The sequence below is a fragment of the Pseudorasbora parva genome, chromosome 10 (assembly GCF_024679245.1).
Source record: "Pseudorasbora parva isolate DD20220531a chromosome 10, ASM2467924v1, whole genome shotgun sequence".
In the NCBI taxonomy this organism is placed as follows: domain Eukaryota; kingdom Metazoa; phylum Chordata; class Actinopteri; order Cypriniformes; family Gobionidae; genus Pseudorasbora; species Pseudorasbora parva.
Genome location: NC_090181.1, coordinates 19,444,925 through 19,466,977, shown reverse-complemented (window position 1 = coordinate 19,466,977; position 22,053 = coordinate 19,444,925). Strand labels below are relative to the sequence as shown.

At 37.3% G+C, this 22,053-nt stretch overlaps 2 protein-coding genes across 3 annotated transcripts in view; both read right to left on the bottom strand.

The window, feature by feature from the left end:
• The window catches only part of ccdc88c (coiled-coil domain containing 88C), a 75,803-nt gene extending 61,015 nt beyond the window's left edge, over positions 1-14,788 (bottom strand). Inside the window, exons 1-3 of the mRNA XM_067455416.1 lie at positions 14,355-14,788; positions 12,584-12,684; positions 7,216-7,324 (exon numbers count right to left, since the gene is read on the bottom strand). Coding sequence (XP_067311517.1) covers positions 7,216-7,324; positions 12,584-12,684; positions 14,355-14,414 — 270 coding nt within the window. The 5' untranslated portion in view covers positions 14,415-14,788. The remainder of the gene's footprint in view (positions 1-7,215; positions 7,325-12,583; positions 12,685-14,354) is intronic.
• A 1,917-nt stretch (positions 14,789-16,705) lies between these two features.
• The window catches only part of sptb (spectrin, beta, erythrocytic), a 32,340-nt gene continuing 26,992 nt past the window's right edge, over positions 16,706-22,053 (bottom strand). For both annotated transcript variants that reach the window (XM_067455415.1, XM_067455414.1), the window contains 12 exons: positions 21,757-21,980; positions 21,410-21,560; positions 21,015-21,259; positions 20,789-20,927; positions 20,614-20,698; positions 20,332-20,528; positions 20,085-20,158; positions 19,946-20,009; positions 19,469-19,725; positions 18,877-19,050; positions 18,716-18,758; positions 16,706-18,601 (listed from right to left, as the gene is read on the bottom strand). In XM_067455415.1, coding sequence (XP_067311516.1) covers positions 18,416-18,601; positions 18,716-18,758; positions 18,877-19,050; positions 19,469-19,725; positions 19,946-20,009; positions 20,085-20,158; positions 20,332-20,528; positions 20,614-20,698; positions 20,789-20,927; positions 21,015-21,259; positions 21,410-21,560; positions 21,757-21,980 — 1,839 coding nt within the window. In that variant the 3' untranslated portion in view covers positions 16,706-18,415. The remainder of the gene's footprint in view (positions 18,602-18,715; positions 18,759-18,876; positions 19,051-19,468; positions 19,726-19,945; positions 20,010-20,084; positions 20,159-20,331; positions 20,529-20,613; positions 20,699-20,788; positions 20,928-21,014; positions 21,260-21,409; positions 21,561-21,756; positions 21,981-22,053) is intronic.

Genomic DNA, 22,053 nt, shown 5'->3' with positions numbered 1-22,053 from the left:
AAATTGCACGTGGCGACAGTGAAGAGGGGTTTTTGCTTTTACAATATTGCACATGGAACTAAGGAACGCAGCCATTCACAGACTAGACGGGAATGCTCAGACTGTTAGGAAAAGAGCAGATGTATGGGGCAACCCTAGAACCCAACCCATAAATTACAACAGTTGGCATGTCATTATCTGAGACAAACATTCAGTCAGATCTGTGACACATTATCGAATAAACCATTTTGAGTGCAATATATAACGAAACATAAGTATAAGTGTTGTTGTGGTCCACTGTAGTTCATTATGCACGGGCCCTGAGCAGAGCAGGGACCCGGCAAGGCCACATAGCTCATGTTCAAGCTCTGAAAGGAGTCAGCTTACAGGACCTCATGCTCACAGCGACTTGCTCTTCAGACAATAGACAGGGAGGAACCAACATACTACCCATCCCCTCCCCCAGAGGTCCATTGTTCCCACTGTCTGTAGCACTGATCTCTGTGGTGGGATGCTTTTTGGTGAGCAAGCACAGAGTCATTTTAGAGCTAATGAGTGGAGAGCAGAAAGTGTGAGCAGACAGTGAGAGAGAACACTGGGACAGGGAAATGGGCTGTGGCAAGACCCCAACCCATAGACAGAATGGATTATTATACATTCTCAATTCCTTGATGAAACTGGGGCAAATCTGGTTGGAGTAGATTAAATCACCCAATGCGAGAGGTTAAGTTTAATCTAGACCTAAATCTAGGCTAAGCTGGGAGAATGCATCGTTTTGGCATTAGGTATTGAAGACATGTAATCTGGGATCTCTTTCGTAACCTACAGTGAGACAGACATTCACTTTATGTGCAAATATTTACAGAGTTCAGATCACAAGTAAATCATTCAGTACCTATCAATGATCTGTGGGATCTAAATTTAAGAGGATGTTGTTTTTGATCTCCCCAGGCTGCAGTAGTATATGCAGCAGAAATAGTGATCACATGTCCAGATGTTGGTCCAAACAGAACCAATTAAAGGGTTAGTTCAACCAAAATGTTTTATTCTGTCATCATTTACTCGCTCTCATGTCGTTCCAAATCATTCATCTTCGGAACACAATTGAAGATCTTTATGAAATCTGAGAGCTTTCTGACCCCTCCATAGACAGCCTATGAGATTGCAACTTTGACCCTTCAAAAAGTTCATAAAGCAATTGGAATCTAATCCATATTAATCGAGTTATTTAGTCCTAATTTTCTTAAGTCACTTTTTATGATAAACATATTAAGGTTAGGTGCTTACACACATATAAACATTGATCAGCAAACAAATAGAATCTCAACCGAACTTGAATGCCACACAAGAACAAACGTCCTGCAGTTACACGTAACACACAAGAACAAACCACATTGGTTAAGCAGCACGTTTGTGCTTCAGCAAGAGGTTCTTGCACTTCTGAACTAACCCTCTAAGACCATCTTTAGTCATTCCCAAAAACATTACAAACGCAGTTTAAAATATAGTTTTTCCAAGTAACACCAACTTGAGCAAAACTTGGAATCAAATGCACAGATTTTGTTTAAAGGCTCAAAAAGTAAGCACACCTTAACAATCCTCATGACTTGAGCTATCATTCATGTCTGTAGCACAAACAAGATGGGACAAAAATGCACCAATGTTTAAGGCTTTGTGGTTTTGAAATAGTATAAGCAAAAGTAATAGCAAGACTTGCCTTAGCAAACACCACCAATTAATCACTAAAATCATCTGCTTTTATCACGCTCACTTCCTGTGCTGCTGCTGCATGAACATGCTTAAAAGATAAATGTGTTTTTTTACCCTTCATGTCAACAACCATGTTACAGTTTATAGATATTTTTTGTAGAAATTAATGCCATTGTTAAACTTGCTCGCATGAGCATAAAAGACCAGTCTCCAGCCATCTGCTTATCTCACTAGCCTTCTGGGCCATTTCTGTACACAGTGACTGAGACCCCTGTTGACATTTAGATACAATGTAGTTTATGGCTGAGAGAGAAAGCACTTAGAAAAGAATAACGATTCATCTCAGATTTCTGTGTTGTGGTGATCTCAAGTAGAACGCTCCAGTTATTTCTGCAAATCGATCCAAATTAATAGAATGAGGGAAACAACAAATTGATTAGTTCCATTTGTGAATGGTATTGTCAATAATATTGATTGTGATCATGTAACAGTAAAGATATTTGGCATTGACTATTGATATTCAATAATGTGGTTGGTGTTGGTATCCATCTAACTGATGGCTCTTCAAAATAATTTTAACAATGCAGACACAGGTTACATTTAAAACTATTTAAGCAGAAGCCAACCTATACAAGGTAAGGAAAACCTGTGGATAAACAATTACAGATATCACATTTGGGAAAAGAAAAAAAAAAGGAAAATATTTGGTTATTTTTAAAACTCAATTTGGTGCAATAAAGGGTATACACTTCGTATGCAAGTGTTACTAAATGTCATTTTTGATTGTAAGCCAAATATGGCACTTCAATCCAATGATGTGTCAAATAAGGCAACACGTTTGCATAGCAGATGTGTAAGCAATGCACTGATCCGTTTGAATGCAAATTTGTTGATAAAAAGATTAAGATACATGCATATTACATGTGGACACAGTACTGCTAGCAAAAAAATAAATAAACTGATGCTAAATTCACTGCACTGCACAGTTAAATAGTTATTTTTATTCATTTATTGTCAGTTGAACATTATGTAAAATTCTATAGTAGTTGTATAATATCCAGTTAATAAATGAATCAATTACAGATTAACAGATGTAAACAGCAGCTAGGAATAACACAGAGTCACTCGATCCAGTGCCCACCTAATTTCTTATCAAGATGCAGCGACTGCACATAAGTGTGAAGTGTGGTATGTACTAATTAGGTCCCAGGGGATGTGAGGGACCACCATAGTGTATCACAGCTTAGAACGACATAGGAGAGAAGATAGCGAACAAGGAGTGAAAGTCTCAATGCCTGAAGCACTAGAACAAAACATGCAGGCCTAATTTGCAGTGAGAGAGCTAATGTGTTACAAAAGCATTTCCTTTGGCCATTAGCCGAATGTCTTTAGGACAGCATTTCACGGGGTCTTGAGGCTTTCAGTTCTCACATTACAGTGACCCTTCCCCCTCATCTAGACCCCCATAGGTGGGTCTGTGGGGGAACGATTAACATGGGATAAAACAGAACATCTGGTTCTGTTAAGCAGAGCGTTGACCCAAATCAGATGCTCAAATGTTGCTTTTCTGAAGTCTATTTCCGGGTTCATATGGGACAGTTTCTCTTGGTTGATCTTTGTGTGTGTTTAAGACAAGCCACATGAGGAAACTGAGACTGTTGACCAGTATCAAACTACACAGACAACCCAGGGTGTGTGTTTAACCAACAGTGTAAAGAATTTCAATGAATAACCAACAATTTACCACGCTGACCCAAAATATCTGACAGATAGCGCCTCTTTTACAGTACTTGGTACTTAAAGGGTTACTTCAGTTTTTAGCAGAAAATCACACTCACAGCACTCAGGCTCGAGCAGCCGCAGGGATTCATGTAAACAGAGCATGCAGCCGGCAGACCAAAGTGAGTGTTTCAACTTCTCAAATTAATTCCTATGAAAGATAAGTTTTCAAAGGCATGATCTGTAAAGGCGCCAGACTGTAACACTCGCACGGCGGCTAAAGCACATTATATTGAAAAGACACGTTCAGTTTTTAATTGTAGTGTCTGTTCTCTAACTGAACTGATTTTATAAAAATGAATGCGGTGGGAAAGTAATCCAGTAGCTGTGGCTTTGGGAGTGGCCTCGTAGGGCAGCGAAGCATTCTGGGAACTGTTGTCTTTCATCCCCATGAGACAAAAATACATTTTCTATCTTTTCCCATATTTCTACTACAGTAATGACCCAATTTAAATACAGATTCATCTTCCCAGTGCTGAAGTACCCCTTTAAGCCAAGATGAGAACACTTCTGTAAAAACACAAACATCTCAGTTATTACTGAGCTCATTGGGTAACCTATATATAAAAAATAAAAAAAACACAGATGAGCTCCACCCAAGCCAAATATGTGGTTATGGGGGCCTTCCATCCCTGGAGGAGTGAGCACTGTGTGTGTGATTACTACATTCTGACGCTCTGCTAAAAATCCTCCATAATACATAATAAGAGGTTATTTTAATATCTCAGCTGCATACAGCAGTGTTCATTTAAACAGAAGGGAACTGTTGGATGGCAAAAGTTTACAATGGGGCAAAAGTGCAGGACCATCAAAGACGCCCCCAATCAATATTTTGAATAGTTGTGAATATAGTTTTTTTCAGTGACCACATATAACAGTGTCCTAGCCATACATGATAAAGTGACAAGCGATAATAAAAAAGCCACAACACTGTAAATCACTGGTGGTGGGGGTGGGGAGGGGGGGGGTTAAAAAAAATCTATATTTTTTAAAAATGGTAAACAAGTAAGTAAAGAAAAAATGATTTCACAGCGACTGACACACAATCAGTTCTTTTTCACTTTTTTCACCAAGTTGGAAAAGAAAAGCAGTGAGATCTGACAAGGAATGCTTCTGAGACGCTCTGCCAAGAGAAAAGGGGGTCAGATGTGGCAAATGCTTACTCAGATGGTGGGACGCTGCCCAGAACCGACCAAACCAGTCAAAAGATTTCAACTCCCAAAACCAACAACATAAAAGACTCTTTCCAGCAGTAATTGTGAGTGAGAACTCTTTTCTAAAAGATCAGAAACGGAGTCAATGATACATTTTTGTCTAATATAGTGTTGAGAAAAACTGTCCTTTCATGTCTCCCTGTTTTCTTCACAATAATTACTATCATTATGTCTACAATCTCTCTATAAAACTTAGTCCACCTTCAACTCCATGAGGTATTGAAAAGGATAATTATTGTGTTATTTTTGTGTGCATACATTTTAAATAAAATGCTTTAAAGTTATGCTTTGTCATAATTTGAGAAATCAATGAATACAAATAAAATGTCATCGTAATTTAAGAATATCCTGTTCGTTTCAGAGCTGAAAAGTACCTTGTCAGTCAAAGAAAAGCTTTTATAGACAGCTGGCTCAGTAAACTATCGATCAGTGAAACGCCTCAAGAAGAACACCTAATTCTGTAGCCCCGCCCACCGACTCGTGCATGTACATGGAGCTAAACCGGATCGAACTTCCAGACAATAAAGCTTATTGGAGGTTTCAAACATTCCATAAGCTTCCTTCAGATTCTAATATTCTGGAGACTGGATTTGCAGACAGGATAAGATTAAAAAACTATGCTGTGCCTTCTGGATCTGACAGGAATGATGCAACACAATTTATGCGAGTAAATATTTTTATATGTGATATAGTATTGCATTGTTATGTTTGATATTTACTAATTATGTACATGTCTAACTAAACATAACTTACAATGCAGTCACAGGTTTCCTTTGCGTTTGAGGTGTTGTTGGTTCATTGTGCTGCGATACAAAAATGACAAAATACAATCGCGAAGGTTTTGAAAGTGCTGATTTGTCTAGGGTGAAGTTTTGCTTATGCACATAGTACTTTGCTTGTAGGTGCGTGTGCGTGTGTGTGTGTGTGTGTGTGTGTGTGTGTTAGTTATACACGGTTCTCGGTTATAGCCACCGATCAGGCCGGACAAATAATAAAAAAAATAGCATTTCAATTAATGGTGGGTGGAAATCATTGTGTTTATTTGATAAAGACATTTTGCAAACCGAATAATTCCAGTTTATAATTATTGGCGAATAATTCCAGTTGCCATTTCTCCACATTGCAAGTTTTCAAATTCCTCACATAGGAGCCAAAGCTTTTTATAATATGCAAAACTGTTATCCAATCATAACAACGGGCGTTTACTTCCAAGTCTTCAATGTGGCAAGCCCATAAAAACAGACCGTTTCAGAAGCTAGGCTAAAAACCAGGGTAGAAAATAGCCTATTAATTATTCATTATGATGTTTTTGAATGTAAAAACCATGTGAATGTCACAAGTTGACCTCGGACAGCAGTATAATTTTCTTTTTTTAAAGCCAGTTCATGACCCCTTTAATGCTACAACTGAATTCAGACATTACAATATATAATATAAAATAGTATTTAGGGGTTTTAAAGATTTCAGTTTAGCTTTGGGAGATGGCAAACGTACTATAAATTTAAAAAAATGTAAATTTACAATATTGGCTGACAAAAATACAATATCTATCGAAAAAAAAAAAAAACGTATATATATTAGCTCAACCTAGTATGTACTATGGATAATGGATAATTCAGGTTGATCGACTAGTTCAACAATCAACAGATCAGTTAGGGAAGTCAACAAGCACATTTTTGTTCAAATACCAATAAGAAACATGTCTGATTGGTGGCTGGCAGACATGACTCCTTACCATCAAATTATGCATGCCGTTCATAAGTGACTAGTCATTTAGACAACCCACCAACTAAAATATTCTGCACATCTTTACTGGTTGCCTTCACATAATAACTAAGATCAGAAGTTTAAACAGGCTTGACATAACAGAAACTCTTCTATACGATTAAAATACACGGTTGTGTATTTTGTGTATTTATTTTTTAAAGTGCACGCAACTACCCACAAATCACAGTCCCATCTGCAGACAGGTTTAATCCTCTTGACACCAAAATCACCACCTTGTGTCTGCAGAGACCAGCCACTGTCTGGCATCTAATACAACCACACACACACACATATAATGCAGTCTTTTTAAAGAAAAATCCTCTTTAAAGGTTTAGTTCACCCAAAAATGAAATTTATGTCATTAATGACTCACCCTAATGTCGATCCACACCCGTAAGACCTTCGTTCATCTTCGGAACACAGTTTAAGATATTTTATATTTAGTCCGAGCCGAGAGCATATCTAAGTGTAGGCACACTATACTGTCCATGTCCAGAAAGGGAATAAAAACATCATCAAAGTAGTCCAAGTGTGACATTTGGACCACGTGTTAAACTGCTGAAATCATGTGACATTGGCGATCCGAATCATGAATCAATACGCTGATTCATGACCGTTTGAATCTTTATTTGAGGTTTGAAAACAAATTAGTTATTAATGATATAAATTTCATTTTTGGGTGAACTAACCCTTTAAGCTCTTGCTTTCTAGTGATCATCAGAAAGTACTTTCCCGTTGCAACACAACATGGAGAAAGAAAGCTTACCTGGTAGTAGTTTTTGATATGTCGTATGACAGTGTTGAGGTTCTGTATTCTTAGGTTGACATCATTGTTGACTTGTTTGTTCACTCGCTGATTCATGGGGCTTGGGTCTCTGTGGACCAAAAGCAACAAGAGATCATTTGAAAATCTTCACATAAGCACAATTTTAATAGAACTGGGCAGAATGTTTGACAAGCCAGCCAAAAACCTAATCAATTAGTGAGAACGACTAGTTTTCTTTCTTTCTCTTTCCTTCTTTCTTTCTTTCTTTTTCCATCCATCCATCCATCCTAATTATACAAGACCAGTCAACTAGTTGTTCAGACAACCAACATAGAGGTAGTGTAATAATCTTACATCTTTGTGACAGTCTGGGATGTATTTTTATCCATTTTCCCTTTAGTCCTTAAAATTAATACAAGTGTAGGTTCGGTTTTTTAATTTTTTATGGGATTTATTTTATAAAAAACTGTGTGACAAGACATTTAATAATATTACTAAGTGTTATGTTGCAGTTGGCAAATTGATGAGAAAACGAAAATGCCATGAATTATTCCACTTGACTACACTCTGGAATCTTTCATTTCTGTTCCCAAATCCTTATTCTCTATTTTGGTCTATTTTCTGCGATTTATTCACTTCTAATCCATATTAACATCCTTTAATATGAGAGTGCATTTTAAAAGTTTAGACATGCAAAACCAATCATAATGAGAAAAGGCACTCAACTCACTGGCTTCCATCATTGCATCCAATGATCCAGTACAGTGATATGAAAAAGCCTAACAAATATGAAAGTTTGTTTGTTTAAAGGGGTTATGACACGAGAAATCAAATTGGGCTTTGGCCATATCAGAGGTCTTTCATAGCTTTCATAGCTTACACCAGCATCCTCAATATAAACAAAGCATTTATTTAAATCAACATCCCAAAATGGCTTCTTGTTTTGATATTGTGGGATCTGTGACATCACACAGGCAAATACATTTGCAAGACATCCAAGAATACACAATCACACCATAGGCCCTGCCCACAAGCATTCAGTGACACTTAACGGCCTACAATGGATGTGAGCTTAACGTTGCATCAAAAGCAAATAGAACCCATTACAAATCCCTGACACCATCTACACTGTACACACTCAGTTTCTGACATACTCTACACACTTGAGCTTGACAAAACAGAACAAATGGAAAAGTGAAGGAATATTTGCTTTGACTCAGTTGTCTGTACAGATTTCCGAGGATCCCAGCATCTGAAACAAGTGGATGGTTTTAGGGCTGGGACAACGCGTCGACATCATCGATGACACAAAAAATACTTAGACGCAAAATATGCACGTCGATTCCTCAGACCCAAAACAAAGATGGCGGCATTGGAGAGTAGTAGCAACATGAATGCCTCAGCAGACTTTCAGAAATGAAATCCGCACGCACTCGTTCCTCTAAGTATGGGAATTCTTTCATTTAAAAGGAAACAATTCCGTGATACATTCCAATTTGTGCGGATAGGACCAAATTTTTCTGTCTGAGCCCGGCCCGCGTTCGACAGAGTAATAACCAAACCCGATCTGAGCCTGACAGGCATGAAGATATTTATGTCCAAGACCGACAGTTAAAATCCCTTTTTTGTCTCATATTAATGACACACATGTATGTTTGTTTGTGTGGAATGCATGCTTTTATTAAGGAACTGTAGGTATTCGGAAGGAAGGCATTCGGAAATGTCAACAGGATGAGCCGTCAGCACGCACGGAGCAACTAGCACTCTTAACACAGTCGCGCATGCATGCGTTTCGTTGTCACGGCTACAAAAACAAATTTCTGCACACAGAAAGACAGATGTTATGATAATATTTGATGTATTTTATTCACAAATACAAACGTTTGCATCAACTGAAAGTATCAGGCACATTGGCTACCTACATAATAAGCTGTTTTTCGGAATTTTAAGAGCAATAATCATACATTGCAATGTTAAGGAATTCATGTTTGTTTCCATTCAGGTATGTAAATAAACATGTATAAGTTGCTATTAGGCAATTAATGGGGAGAAAATCAAAATCGAATCGGAAAATGAATCGGTAGATTAATCGTTTAAAAAATAATCGTTTATCCCAGCCCTGGATGGTTTATTTTAATGGTGTCCTGGATCACATTGCTGGAGTACATGTTTGTTCAGAGCATATTTTTTTGTAAACGAGGCACAGTGACAGTGTAACGGAAAATTTGCAAAGAAACTTTAGTTAAAGGATAAAGGAGACAACTGTTTTGGATCTGACACCAACTGCATCACAAACCATAAGTAAATGATTTTGTGATTGTTTTTATATGGATTTTGTTTATAAAAACATACTCACATCACATGAAATTGCAAGTGGGTGTTGATACTGTTTCCTTTGCAATGGGGTTACCCAATCATAACAGTGGGTGTTTACTGACAAACCATAAAGGAGCCATCCCTAGAATGAAATCTAAATCTATATACATCCCTAGAATATAAATCTATAATCTATAAATCTATAATCTATATATATATATATATATATATATATATATATATATATATATATATATATATATATATATATATATATATATATATATATATATATATATATATATATATATATATAAATTTTATATATAAATATAAAATAATATATATATATAATTTTATTAATTTTTTTGTATTTTTTTGTCCAAAAAACAATTCACATAAGTGAACCTCAAGGAACATTAAAAAAATGTAAAATCCATGACCCCGTTAAAGGATTAGCTAATTCAGAACAAAGTTTTGTTTGTAATGCGAGGGGAAAAAAACTCAATATGCAATTTTAATTAGAAGATACATTTTTGCACTTGACCTAATGTGCAGCTGCCTCAAAAACATTGCATTGTTACTTTGCATATAGATATTTTCCTTGCGTCATAAAACAAATCTTTGTAGATGTAATCCTTTACATCAACAAATATTTTCCATATTATTCTGACATAAGCATTTAGGCTTTCATAACACTTGGCTGGATCAGTGGACACAGAGGCTGAAGCCTGTGAATTGAGTGACGCTCAGAGGAGGCTCCTCGTCTTGGCGCGGACAGTTCTTAGGTCCTACATAGACTCTGTTTGTGCGATCCTCATTTACATTTGTTTTGTGAGAATGCCATGCAAATTCTGCCAGCTTGGCCCACAAATTCCCACTTGCTAGTGAAAGAACCTTAAAAGATCAGGGTCAGTTTTCTTTTTTTCTCTGCTGTCTGGCTCAACTGTTTTCTATTGCCTGAAGCCAAGAACACTGCATTGAGTTTCACTTTTTGTGCTGTTTTTACGACCATAGATATAGCAACTGACAGCATGGTTGGAAAAACAATGATTGTTTGGTAAAAGTTGAGGGAAGACTGATAGGGTGCACACAGAGGACATCTGCCAGATGGGATGCGTTAGAATATGAGCTCATTTGCTAACAGCGATGGAGTTTACCGCATACCTGGTGCATGAAAACACTGGCAAAGGTATCGGTTTGCTGCAGGCATACAAGTGTGGGCACATTAATGGATGTGGGTGACAAGAAATAAGCAGTGTGAACGTTGCCTTCAGAATCCCACATCTCCACTTAGACTGGACATCTGATGCTTCAAACTAACAATATACAAGAACTCATTCTGTTCCAAAGCTCACATATACTGCATATAGGCTACATTTACACCGCGAGCCTTAGTGCTCAATTCTGATTAATTGTTCTATTTTGTTATTTATATATTATATTGATTTATTGATTTTTATTTTTATTTTGTATAGCTGTTCACATTTTTGGTTTTAAATGTTGCCAATATCAGATTCCAGTGCGAACAGATCATGGTCCTGGACAGACCTGTATGCGAAAAAAAAAAGAATAAAAAGACTTCTCGCAGCATGCGGTCACTGTAATACTTATGAGTTTTGACACATCACTGTCCTTCACTGACTACCTAACGTCTGGTTGCTCTAGAGTGACCTTAAAGTCGTATGAATTCCAATATTAGTATCCAAATTAGTACAACATCTGGAAGTGGCACAAATCCGAATTGAAAAGATCCGATACCATGTAGGTTGTGCCATTCACACTGTCCTGACAGAAACAGATCTGCCACATGCGAGCATAAAAAAGAAAAGAAAAGGATGTCCCACATTTACCAACTACATATAATTAGAATGGTTTTGGGTGGAATGGTTTACTTGACCCTGATCTTATGCTTCTTATCTAACTATTGTTTCTATATGGAGAGCTTATATAGAATGATATATTTAATGTATTAAATATAAGGCATTAAAAAACAGGTTGCTGGAGATGCTGGAGGGGAGGGATTATTATCCAGTCCTTGCGCCAATGTACATATTTAAAAAAAAAAAAGATGTTATTACAAGAGGATGATGATGTTCATGTTTTGATTTCATGGTGACTTTTTGAATTGAGCAGGAAACTTCAAATCAGGTAAGCAAAATGGGTTGCAAATGCAGTTGTGTGTTGTCTTTAAGACAACTATAGGAATGAAACTGATGCAGGCAGTCTTCTAAGTGACATGATACACAGAGAACATGACACCAGGCTACAATAATTTATCGAGGACAGCGAGTGTCCGAGGACAGCTCATACAGTACATGTGTCGTCTTCCCATTAGACATGAAAGACACCCCTCCCTCCTGCCCCCCCAGCCCACCCCCCATTATAGAGAAAATATTTCCTTTGTTTGAGGAGGTCTAGTGTTTAAGCCCCTGATTAAGGCAGAGAGGGCAGCAAGGCTGCTTGAGTAAAAGTAGGTTAAAGGACAAAGCTGATGCAGCGGATTTGAGAACTCAACAGTGGTTTTATAAAGCTCGATCTAGACAAGCAAACTTCAGGTGTCAAAAGTGTAATGAGCTTCTTTGCATGATTCAAATGTTCTCAAAGAAGGGATTTCCTTGTTCATTAGCAACACACACACACTCACACACACGCACGCACGCACGCACGCACGCACGCACGAGTGCTGCCTAGTCACCTGTTTAGCTGAGGTTACAGCTTGAGTTAACCAAAACTTCCGTGACCTAACGTTCAGTCAAAAGCAGCTAAAATGTATACTGCATGCTTGCTAACTAATGTAACACATGACCTTAAAACCCTGGGCAAAGTACAACCCCAAATCAGCCACAGACCCTTTATTAACACACTAATTATACAAGAGGAACAAAACCGATGGAGCGTGAAGATTCGGATTGAGTGTCTGCACAGTTGGATGGCAGGCAGGAAAGGATAGGATGTGGTTTCTAATGAAAAAAAGATAGGCCCACAACAGCTGCTAGATTACAGCGTTTACGCACAGTCGCACGCATACAGTTCAGACTCTGTCACTCACATGTGTGTCATTATCTTATGGAGGAAAACGCCATCCACTAAATCCATGAACATAGAGAGCTTGTCTTCTGAACTGGACCCAAGGGGTCCAAAAGTCTTGACCTGTTAAAAAAAAAAAAAAAAAAAAAAAAAAGAATAAGTAGTAATATCATGACAGGATACATGCACAGCTGCACAATAAATCAACCATGCTTTTGGTTTCAGAACAGAACTGCAGAGTGTACACAATTGTAGACATATTTGTAAAGAGAAACATGTATACAAGTCGGTGTAAAGAGTAAATATTGTTTGTCAATGGTTTCAAACAGTTAACGCCAAGGCCTAAATACAACGGTCTTCCCATTTCTATATGTTGTGCTTGTGTTACTTTCAATGTTATAAAATATCAGGGAACAGACAATCATCAACATGGGAGTGCCATGATTGTCTAATGTGGGTTAAATGATTAGTTCACCCAAAAATACTATTCTGTCTAAAATATGAACTACTCATGTTGTCCCAAACCTGTAAGAGATTCGCTCATCTTTGGAACACAAATTAAACGGATGAAATCTGAGAGCTTTCTGTCCCTCCATTGACAGCTTACGCAACTACAAGCCACAGAAAAAAGACATCATAAAAGAAATCCATGTGACCTCAATGTTTATGAAGCAATGCAAGCGTTTCCTTGCACACACACAAAAAAAACATAATTCACCACTTTAGTTACTAAATTATAATCTAAGGGTTTGCACATTCAAGCAACAACATCTGCTCTCACAGCAACACAACATGCATGTGTTATGGTGCTTGAGTGAACGCACGTAGGAGATTCATATTTTTTAAATAAAGAGGTAAATCATATTGTTTGCCCTTATAGTATAGTTTCATAAAATTGAGGTTATACCACTTGGGTCATATGGATTACTTTTATGATGTCTTTACCTTTCTGGGGCTTGGAATTGGTAGTTGCGTAGGCTGTCAATGGAGAGCGAGAGAAAGCTCTCAGAATTCATCAGAAATATCCTAATTTGTGCCCCGAAGATGAATGAAAGCCTTATGGGTTTGGAATGACATAAAGAGAATTTTCATTGTTGGGTGAACTAACCCTTTAATGGTGACATACACTAGACACTGGCCAAAGAAAGCGCAGTCAAACAGGACACGGGTCAGGGTAAGGGGGTCATAGGAAGTTCCGCAAGTTTTGCCAAACCCTATCACCTGTCATTAAACTCTTTGTGTATGTACTGTGCACACAAAAAAGTCATGTTAAACTGATGTGTACAGTTTAAAAACACATCTAACTTATGGTTAACATATATTTAACATATATTAACATATTAGAAGAAAATGTTTGTTTGCTACATTACATTTATGGAAAAATATATGAATGCAATATATACTTAAAGGTTATATAAAAAATAACTATTACTAGTAAAACGTAATTAATAAATTGGTATTTATAAAATGTTATCACTCATTTTATCATTTTATGTGTTATCACACATTTTTTTTAATTAAATATAGATTTAAAAGAAAAAAACAACACTAATTAAATGTTGAAATAAAGTTTAGGCACAATTTTAATATGCTTAGAGATATCTGCTAAATGGAGAGCATAGTCACTTTACAGTAGGCCTACAGATGATTTAAAAAAAACATATAGGCTAACATCCAGCCCACATTATAATTGCTCAGTTCGGCACTGTCACTGACCGCTAGTGAACTAGGCTACACAACGCAAATGCAAACTTCGCACACACAGCAGGTGCCATCATGTCTTTGTGACTTACCCAAACCACAAGCGGCGAATCCATGAAGTTAGACATCAGTTCAGACACTGTAATATCCATTTTGGGGGAACAGCACACAAAATACCCACGAAAGAGATAAAATAGTGTGCAACTTAAAGTGCGTCTAAAGAAATAAATAAAACACAAAGTGCGTCGGATTCGTCTAAGGCTTTAGGTACTCCACATTATTGCCCGTCGCAGAACAATGCAGAGGACGCGAATTAACTCCATTCTGGACATAAAAAGACATTCCTTGGTTTAAAAAAAACAACTTTAAAATGATTTGCAATCCCAAAAGTGAAAGGTTACGAACACACGAGTGAAGCGCTACAGTGTAAGCGGACTTGAACCGTTAAAGTTCAACTTCTCGCCATTTACTCTCGGCTATTGCTCGAGTTACTTTGTCGCCGCGTATTCAACCTGTACCCGCAGTCCCGCACACGAAGAGCACAGGGGAGTGACATGCTCATTAGCCAATCAGCTGCACGTTTCCACGGGCGGGGGGCGGTTAATCGACCAATAGCGGACTCTTGGCCACAGGGTTTCATTCAAAATGACGTAACCAATAGGCCAAGCTGTTGTCGGGACAACCAGACCTCAACTGTACAGCTCGTTGGCACCCTCAGCAGGTAACATGTATATTGTACGTGTAATTTATGTACATCATGAATCAGTAGCTCTATTTGCAACCTCAGGTTTTTGTTTTTTTAGAATCAAGTCCGCGGGTTTTGAATACAATAAAAATATATGAAAAATAAAATACACATTATCTTTGGTTTCAGGCTTCATAGCCTAATTTACGTTCATTACGTATGTTTTGTGCACAAAAACGAACCTTGTGTTTCAGAGAGCGGTTGGTTGTCGCCTGACTTAAATTTGACAAAAGAATATAATTTGTTGACGCAAGACCACGGAAAAGTTTGGGCAATTAAAAATATATTATTAGGGCCTACATAAGCCTTATTTGAAAGATTGAATGCTTGAAACGTACAGGGATAACTTGCAGTTCTAAATAAATGTAAGTTAGTTACTAAAGGTTTGTGTCAATTTGCCACTTGATATACCAACATACATCATATCGGGCCTTGAGTGCAATTCCGCATCTGGGCTCAGGTGTGTTATGTCCTATGATGTAACCTGATTTCTGAAATGTTCTGTCATTACTGACATGTGTAAATCTATTTTCTTTTCATGCTCTTTAAACATAAAAAAACAACTCCTTAAACACAAAACATAAAAAGAAACTAATTTATACATCTTATTGCTAAGTGGTGATAATCTAATCTAAATATTTTCTTATAACACTTCCTTATTTCTTCTTTGTCATACTTCTCACTCAGCAGTGTCTTCTACAGGGAAAGAGTGGTATATTTGAACAATGTTTGTTAAAATTTGGTTAAAATAATTGCACCTCACCTGATCATACTGTTTGTATACTCAACAAATAGAAGAACAAGTCAATAAGAACAAATGCACATTTAACAAAGTAGAACTAATGTAATCTGGAAAATAATGACCACTGCAAAACTTCTCTGGATTTATTATGTATGTGTGAGTAAAATTGAGATGAACCTAAAATTGGGGGCGGTATCCACTAGACAAAAATGTCTTCCACATTTCAAAAAATATATATATTGTCATGAAGACCATTTATTTTCAGATAATAACAACTGGTCGAAATGACGAAAAAATATGCCATGTTTTTAGACCTTGAATAATGCGAAGTAAAGCATTAAAAAAGCAAGAAGTTTTTAGCAACACAGGCAGATACACCTTTGTGAATGATGCATAACTCAAACCATGTTAAAGATTATCCTGAAAGAAAATTAACTCTTCTGCTCTTCACAATCCCCAGACCTGAATCCCACTGAAACCTCTGGAATGCAAGCAAGAGAGTCCCCAGACATTAAATAAAGCTGAGCTGCTTGAATTGTTTAAAGTGCATAAAGTCATCCAACAGCACTGACTGACTGATGGGAAGCATGCCAAGACGTCACCAAATATTGATTTCTGAACTCTCCCTAAGTTAAAATAAAATATATATATAGTAATGTGTTGATTAAAAATGTATATAAACTTTAAGTTCTGTAAACATGACATCTTTTTAATTATTTTGACCTGTCGTCATTTTCTGCAAATAAATAATGACAATATTTTTTATTTGCAATTTGAAAGAAATGTTGTCAGAAGTTTGTGGAATAAATACGATAAAAGTTAATTTTCCTCAAACAGAATAAATAATAAATCCAGAGAAACTACTAATGTTGTCTGTATATAAATGGGAGGGGGGGGGGGGGGTGCTTGACTTTTGTAAACTAAAGGCTTTAAAAAAAGACAAAAAAGGGCAAAGGTTACTGCAAACAGAGTTTATTGATTTCCATACTCTCAAAATGAGTCAATCCTTGTTTTCAATGTATTATATGTGATTTTGCATTGAACATACAGATATAAAAGGAGAATAGAGAATGGAGGCATATTAGTTGAAAGAGAGTTCATTCTAAAGTAGACTGCAATGTGTTTAAAGCAATAAAACAGAAAGATCTGGAGGTCCAGGATGAAGTGGCCAACAAAAAAAAACACCTTAATAAAGCACCACACTGACCCTCATAACACATGACTCTGTAATCTGTAAACATAAACCCAACAGTGAGATGAAATTTAACTACTGTTAAAAATTATGTTACTGCATTTTATTTTAAAACCTTACTTATTTTAGCTTGTAGCAGTGTATATATACTTCAAGGTATAATACTGAGAGAAACTTTGAAAACAGGCCATCTGAATTCTAATCAAAGATTAGATAATGTTTTAAAGATGCAACCTTTCAGAAACTTGTGTGACAAATAAAATATGTTATGTGCAATGAATATTTAATTTAGTATGATCTAGATATATGTATTAAGTTGTATATAGGATATGTTATGATTATTATAATTATTATGTATTTTTTGTTACAGGTAAAATTTCCCTTCACCATTTCTTCTACATTCATATTTCTGACACACTATTCCCCATGTTTTTAAACATTCATTGGCTACCAAGTCTGATTTATACTGCATTATTTAAGCTGTACACCACTCTTTCAAATGTTAATTATTGTTATGATAATGTAAGAGATATGTTTTAGTGCTTACAATGGTTTTGCTGTCCTAGTGTAAGGGTATTTATAGGGTGATACAGGCCTGGAAACCTGGGGAACCTGAGTTATGAGAGGGTAAAACTCTTATCTTCGAGATATAGCACCATATTAAATAAATATATAAGTTCATGCTTTGCAAAAATCATATTCAACATAGCTGAGGTTTTGGAACAAATAAAAACGGCCCTTCTCATCTTTGTCTTTTCTTAAGAACTATGACTGTACTTCTTAATATATAATTGCATTAATATGTTCACATTTGAATATAATATTATTATAATATTCATATTCATATGTTTGTTGGAATAGTGGAAAATAGCTTTTACAACACTTAGGACAGTCTAAAATCATACTAAACACTGTGCTTGCTTATTGCATATAGTGCATGTAACACCATACACCTTCATTACTACCACACCTGCTAGCTGAGTGCCATTTACAACAGGAAACGCCTTTCCTGTGTCTCTGTGAAAATTCTATAAGTTCCAATGCAAAGAACACAGTATTACATGTGCAACCATTTTAAAGGAATAAGGCAGATAAATAAAAAAAACTATGCATGTTATTTATAGTCAAAATACATAGTGAAGCATGCCTGGAAGAAACTCAACACATAAAAAAAAAAATCAAGACAAAAAGAGCAAAATATTTTCCTACAAATATTTTTGGTTAAATTTGTTCAGGTTCCTGTGCTTTTATTTGTCAATCAGAGTGAATGTGGTATGTGACTCTAGTATAGGAAAATACAACAAAACATAAAGAGCAATACATGTGGACATTAGCAACGCCTCATTAGCTTAGATACAGGCAGCAGTGTAATCTACAACATATCATATAGCTAAAATCTTACAAATTAATATAATGTAAAAAAAAAAGAAAAGAAAAGATGGTGTCATAAACCTGTCACATTCTTTCCAGGAGTTTATTTCTTCTTCGTGAACAGACTAAACCTCTTCTCCTTGTCCTTCTTGGCTGAGGGGACCTCTAGAGTAGTGGAAGAAGGTGGGGGTAGGCTTTGTGCCTTCACTCCTGATGGCCCTGCGACTGGTTCTTCTGTCAGAGCTTGTGCTGCCTGCTCAATAGCCTGAGTCCAGTTCTGGAGCTCCTCCTGTGGACAAACAGACAAAACATACATTAACCATCAATGTAGTTGTTCACTTGCTTATTTCAAAGATTACGCTACTAATAAGGGGCTAGTTGAAAGAAGCCGTCAATAGCTCACCTCATCTTTACACTGGAACAGATATTCACTTCCATCTTCAAGTCTAAGAAACCAGGAAATGGAACAAGAATAAAACGGATTAGCGAGGCTTATATGTTATGTACTTACAACACTTACATTATTTGATTTGTTTTACTTGTTATAAAGGTTGAGAACCATACCGGAGTTTGAACACCTGCTTCTTTTTCTTATAGTTGGTCAAGATCTCGCATAAAGCATTGGTGAGGGTCAGAGGTTCCTCTCCATGGTAGGTGACACTGTGACTAAAGCTCTTGGCATCTTTGTAGGCAGAGAGCTGTCCAGGCTTGAGCACACAGTAAAGGTTGTTCCAGGACCTGAGAAAAGATTGTTTTTAATTTTGAAATGAACTGGTAACATGATGGCTACTTGCAATCATTATACTTAATCAAGACAAATAGATTTCTTCTGAAAATGTAAATGGCTGTCTGTACAAAACTAACTGCAGCAATGCTAGGATGTTCTGGGTGGTTCAAGTCAAAAGAGCTATTCTGGTTTCTAGATATTGCTTGGGTCCTTCAATATAGCTCTGTAGTATTTGAATCTGTTTTATTGTCTGCCAGGTGAAAATTACAAGTTTGTTCACTTATCATTTATGTGCTCTGGGAGTTATGTGCTAAAGTTTCATACTTAGGGCTAGGAATCGGTTCAAAGTATCACCAACTATTAATAGTGATACCCCAGTAAAGACCAATAATTACATAATTTTGCTGGCCAACAAAAATAACAGCTAACCTGTTGGATGCCTTCTTATTATGTCCTTCCATCTCATGTTTGCGTGCTAGAGTTCCCTCCATCAAGACTGGTTCAACTTGTGAAGATTCAGTGGGAAGCGTGGCAGCTTTTTCTGTGTCTTTGGTAACCTGAATGGACGTGGAAGGGTCCATCTCTAGTGAGCCACTTTCCTGCATCTCTGAGATCAAAGGCACAGTGGAGTCTCCTGCTGTGCCATCAACACCACCAGAACTAGCCTCTATTACTCCTAAACCAGACTGAAGACCACATAAGAACAAAGTATTATATTAATACCTTTATTATTTCAACAAACATTGTGCAGTACAAACAGGAGTAAAATAATATGATAGGCTGTATTTGCATTAAGAGATGACAATATGAAATGTAAACATTTATCTGACACAAAGAATGTTGTTAGTATAAAGAAGAGAAAGAAGATGGCAAGATTCGAATACAAAAAAGCTGCACTAAACTCACCAGAGACTGTTCTTCTGTGGGGTAGAGTTGTGAGGACTCCTCTGCAAAACCTGTGTCTTCTCTCCTGGGGGTCAGATGTCAAATTTGAATATGGAATATGGAAGAAGGTAAATACGGTGTTCCCAGATCTCATGTTTACCTGCTCTCTTTCTCTGCCTCTGGTCTATACTGTTCTATGTCCAGTTGTTGTTTCCGAATTTCCAACAGCTCCAACTACAACAGATTATAAATAGTCAATAACTTTTTTTGCATTTTCTGAAGGAAACGTGAGTAGTGCCTGCCAATGCAAACAATTCAAATGATTTGAGGTACTATTAATGTCTGTAGCACAAATGGTGTAGGGTGAGTTTGAAACATGTCAAAGTTAAAACACACACAAAACCTACTGTTGTAAGACGTTCCAGTGCTGAGAAACGCTCTTCCCATGTAGCAGTGGATTTCTCAAAGGCTTCATGTCTCTTGAGCAGTTTTTCAACCTCATCCACCGTCTCGCCTAGATCCCTGCTCGCTACGTATGGCTCCTGGGCAATCAGCCAAGCCTCTGCCACAGATGCATCCCGAGCAAACTGACAAACCTCCAACACTAGAAGGAGATATAATTATAAGCAGCTGTGAGCACTTTTAGGGTTTGTTTTTTCATGTGTGTTTACTGACATTTGTCGACTTACAAAGTCTAAGCCAATCCCATCTATCATCCCATTTGAGCATCATCTCTTTCCTCTTCTCTACCATTTGACTCAGCTTCTCCTTAATCTGTGAGTACAAGTATAAATGAGAATGAATTCCTTCCAGATACTTTATCAAGGCAGACTGCAATACTGCTGCCTGTCATGTATCTGTTACCTCAGCAGAGTCTTTATGCTTGCGTTCCAGGAGGGCCTGGCCTAGTTCTACACATTGATTAAACTTTGGTCCACGGGTCTCAATCTCAGCACGGATTCCTTGGTGATACTTCATTAGGAGCTCCACTGAGGAAACATCTCTTCAGTGGACAAAAAGAAACAAACATTATCACAAAATGGAACATGGACACCTCTGCTGTGATGACCACACTGATACATTTATTTACCGTGGCTTTTCCTGTGTCTCTATCTGCTGAATGATGCTTTCCATCCAGGCCAGAAGGTCTCTCACCATGGTGAAGAAGCGGAATTTGTCTGCTGTATCCTCCAGTCGCTTCCTCCTACCCTCACAAGCATCCAATAGACCCTTCCAGGCCTCCACAACCTCTTTTTCAGTTGCTTGAATAGCATTGGCCTGATCTCCTGCATACTGGGCACGCAGTCTATTTGCAGTCTCCTGGAACTGTTTCACCTGCAAGGAGAATATGGACCATCCTTAATTTTCAATTATAACATTTGACATTTTCTATACAAGCCACTGACTTATAAATATGTACAAGGCACAGGGATTTCTTGAGAAGAAAACACAAAAGCAGTTGTTTGTGTAATGTGTTTTCCTTGCCTGTTTGCCCAGGGAGCTTATATCCCTCTCAAATCCAGCATGCATTCGGTGGAAGGACTCTGCTTTGCTAAAGTCTTCTCCCAGATCATCAGGAAGCTCATTCTTCTTTTCCTCAATGTGAGCGACCAACTCCTTCCCATCATAAAAATACCTGACCAAATTCACAGACCATAATATTTTCCAGTGAATTTATGTACCTCATATGACTCTTTATACAGGTAAAGGTACTGTAAAATCATTTGTAATCTTGTTTCGTGAGATACAGTGTGTCAGTAGGAATAATATAATCTAGTAAAAGCACTGAACTCTTTAGTGACATTTAATCAATTTAGTTCTTCTATACTTACTTAAGCAGGTCATAGGAGGATGTGAGGAGCTGGGCACGAGTGTCGATGAGTTCCAGCAGATCTCCCCAACTCTCGTTGACTCCATCCTTCCACTCTGCCATGGTTGCTGCCTCACTGTGGCCTGCTTCGATCATTTCATCTATGATCTGGTTTACAGTGTCTACACGTTCTTGACCCACTGTACCTGTCTCCCGCGCAAACTCCCTGAATTTATCTCGCAGGATCTAAAATATTGATTAAGTATGACTTTAACAACACAATATACTAGTGCTGAATATGGAAATTCTTGCATTGTAC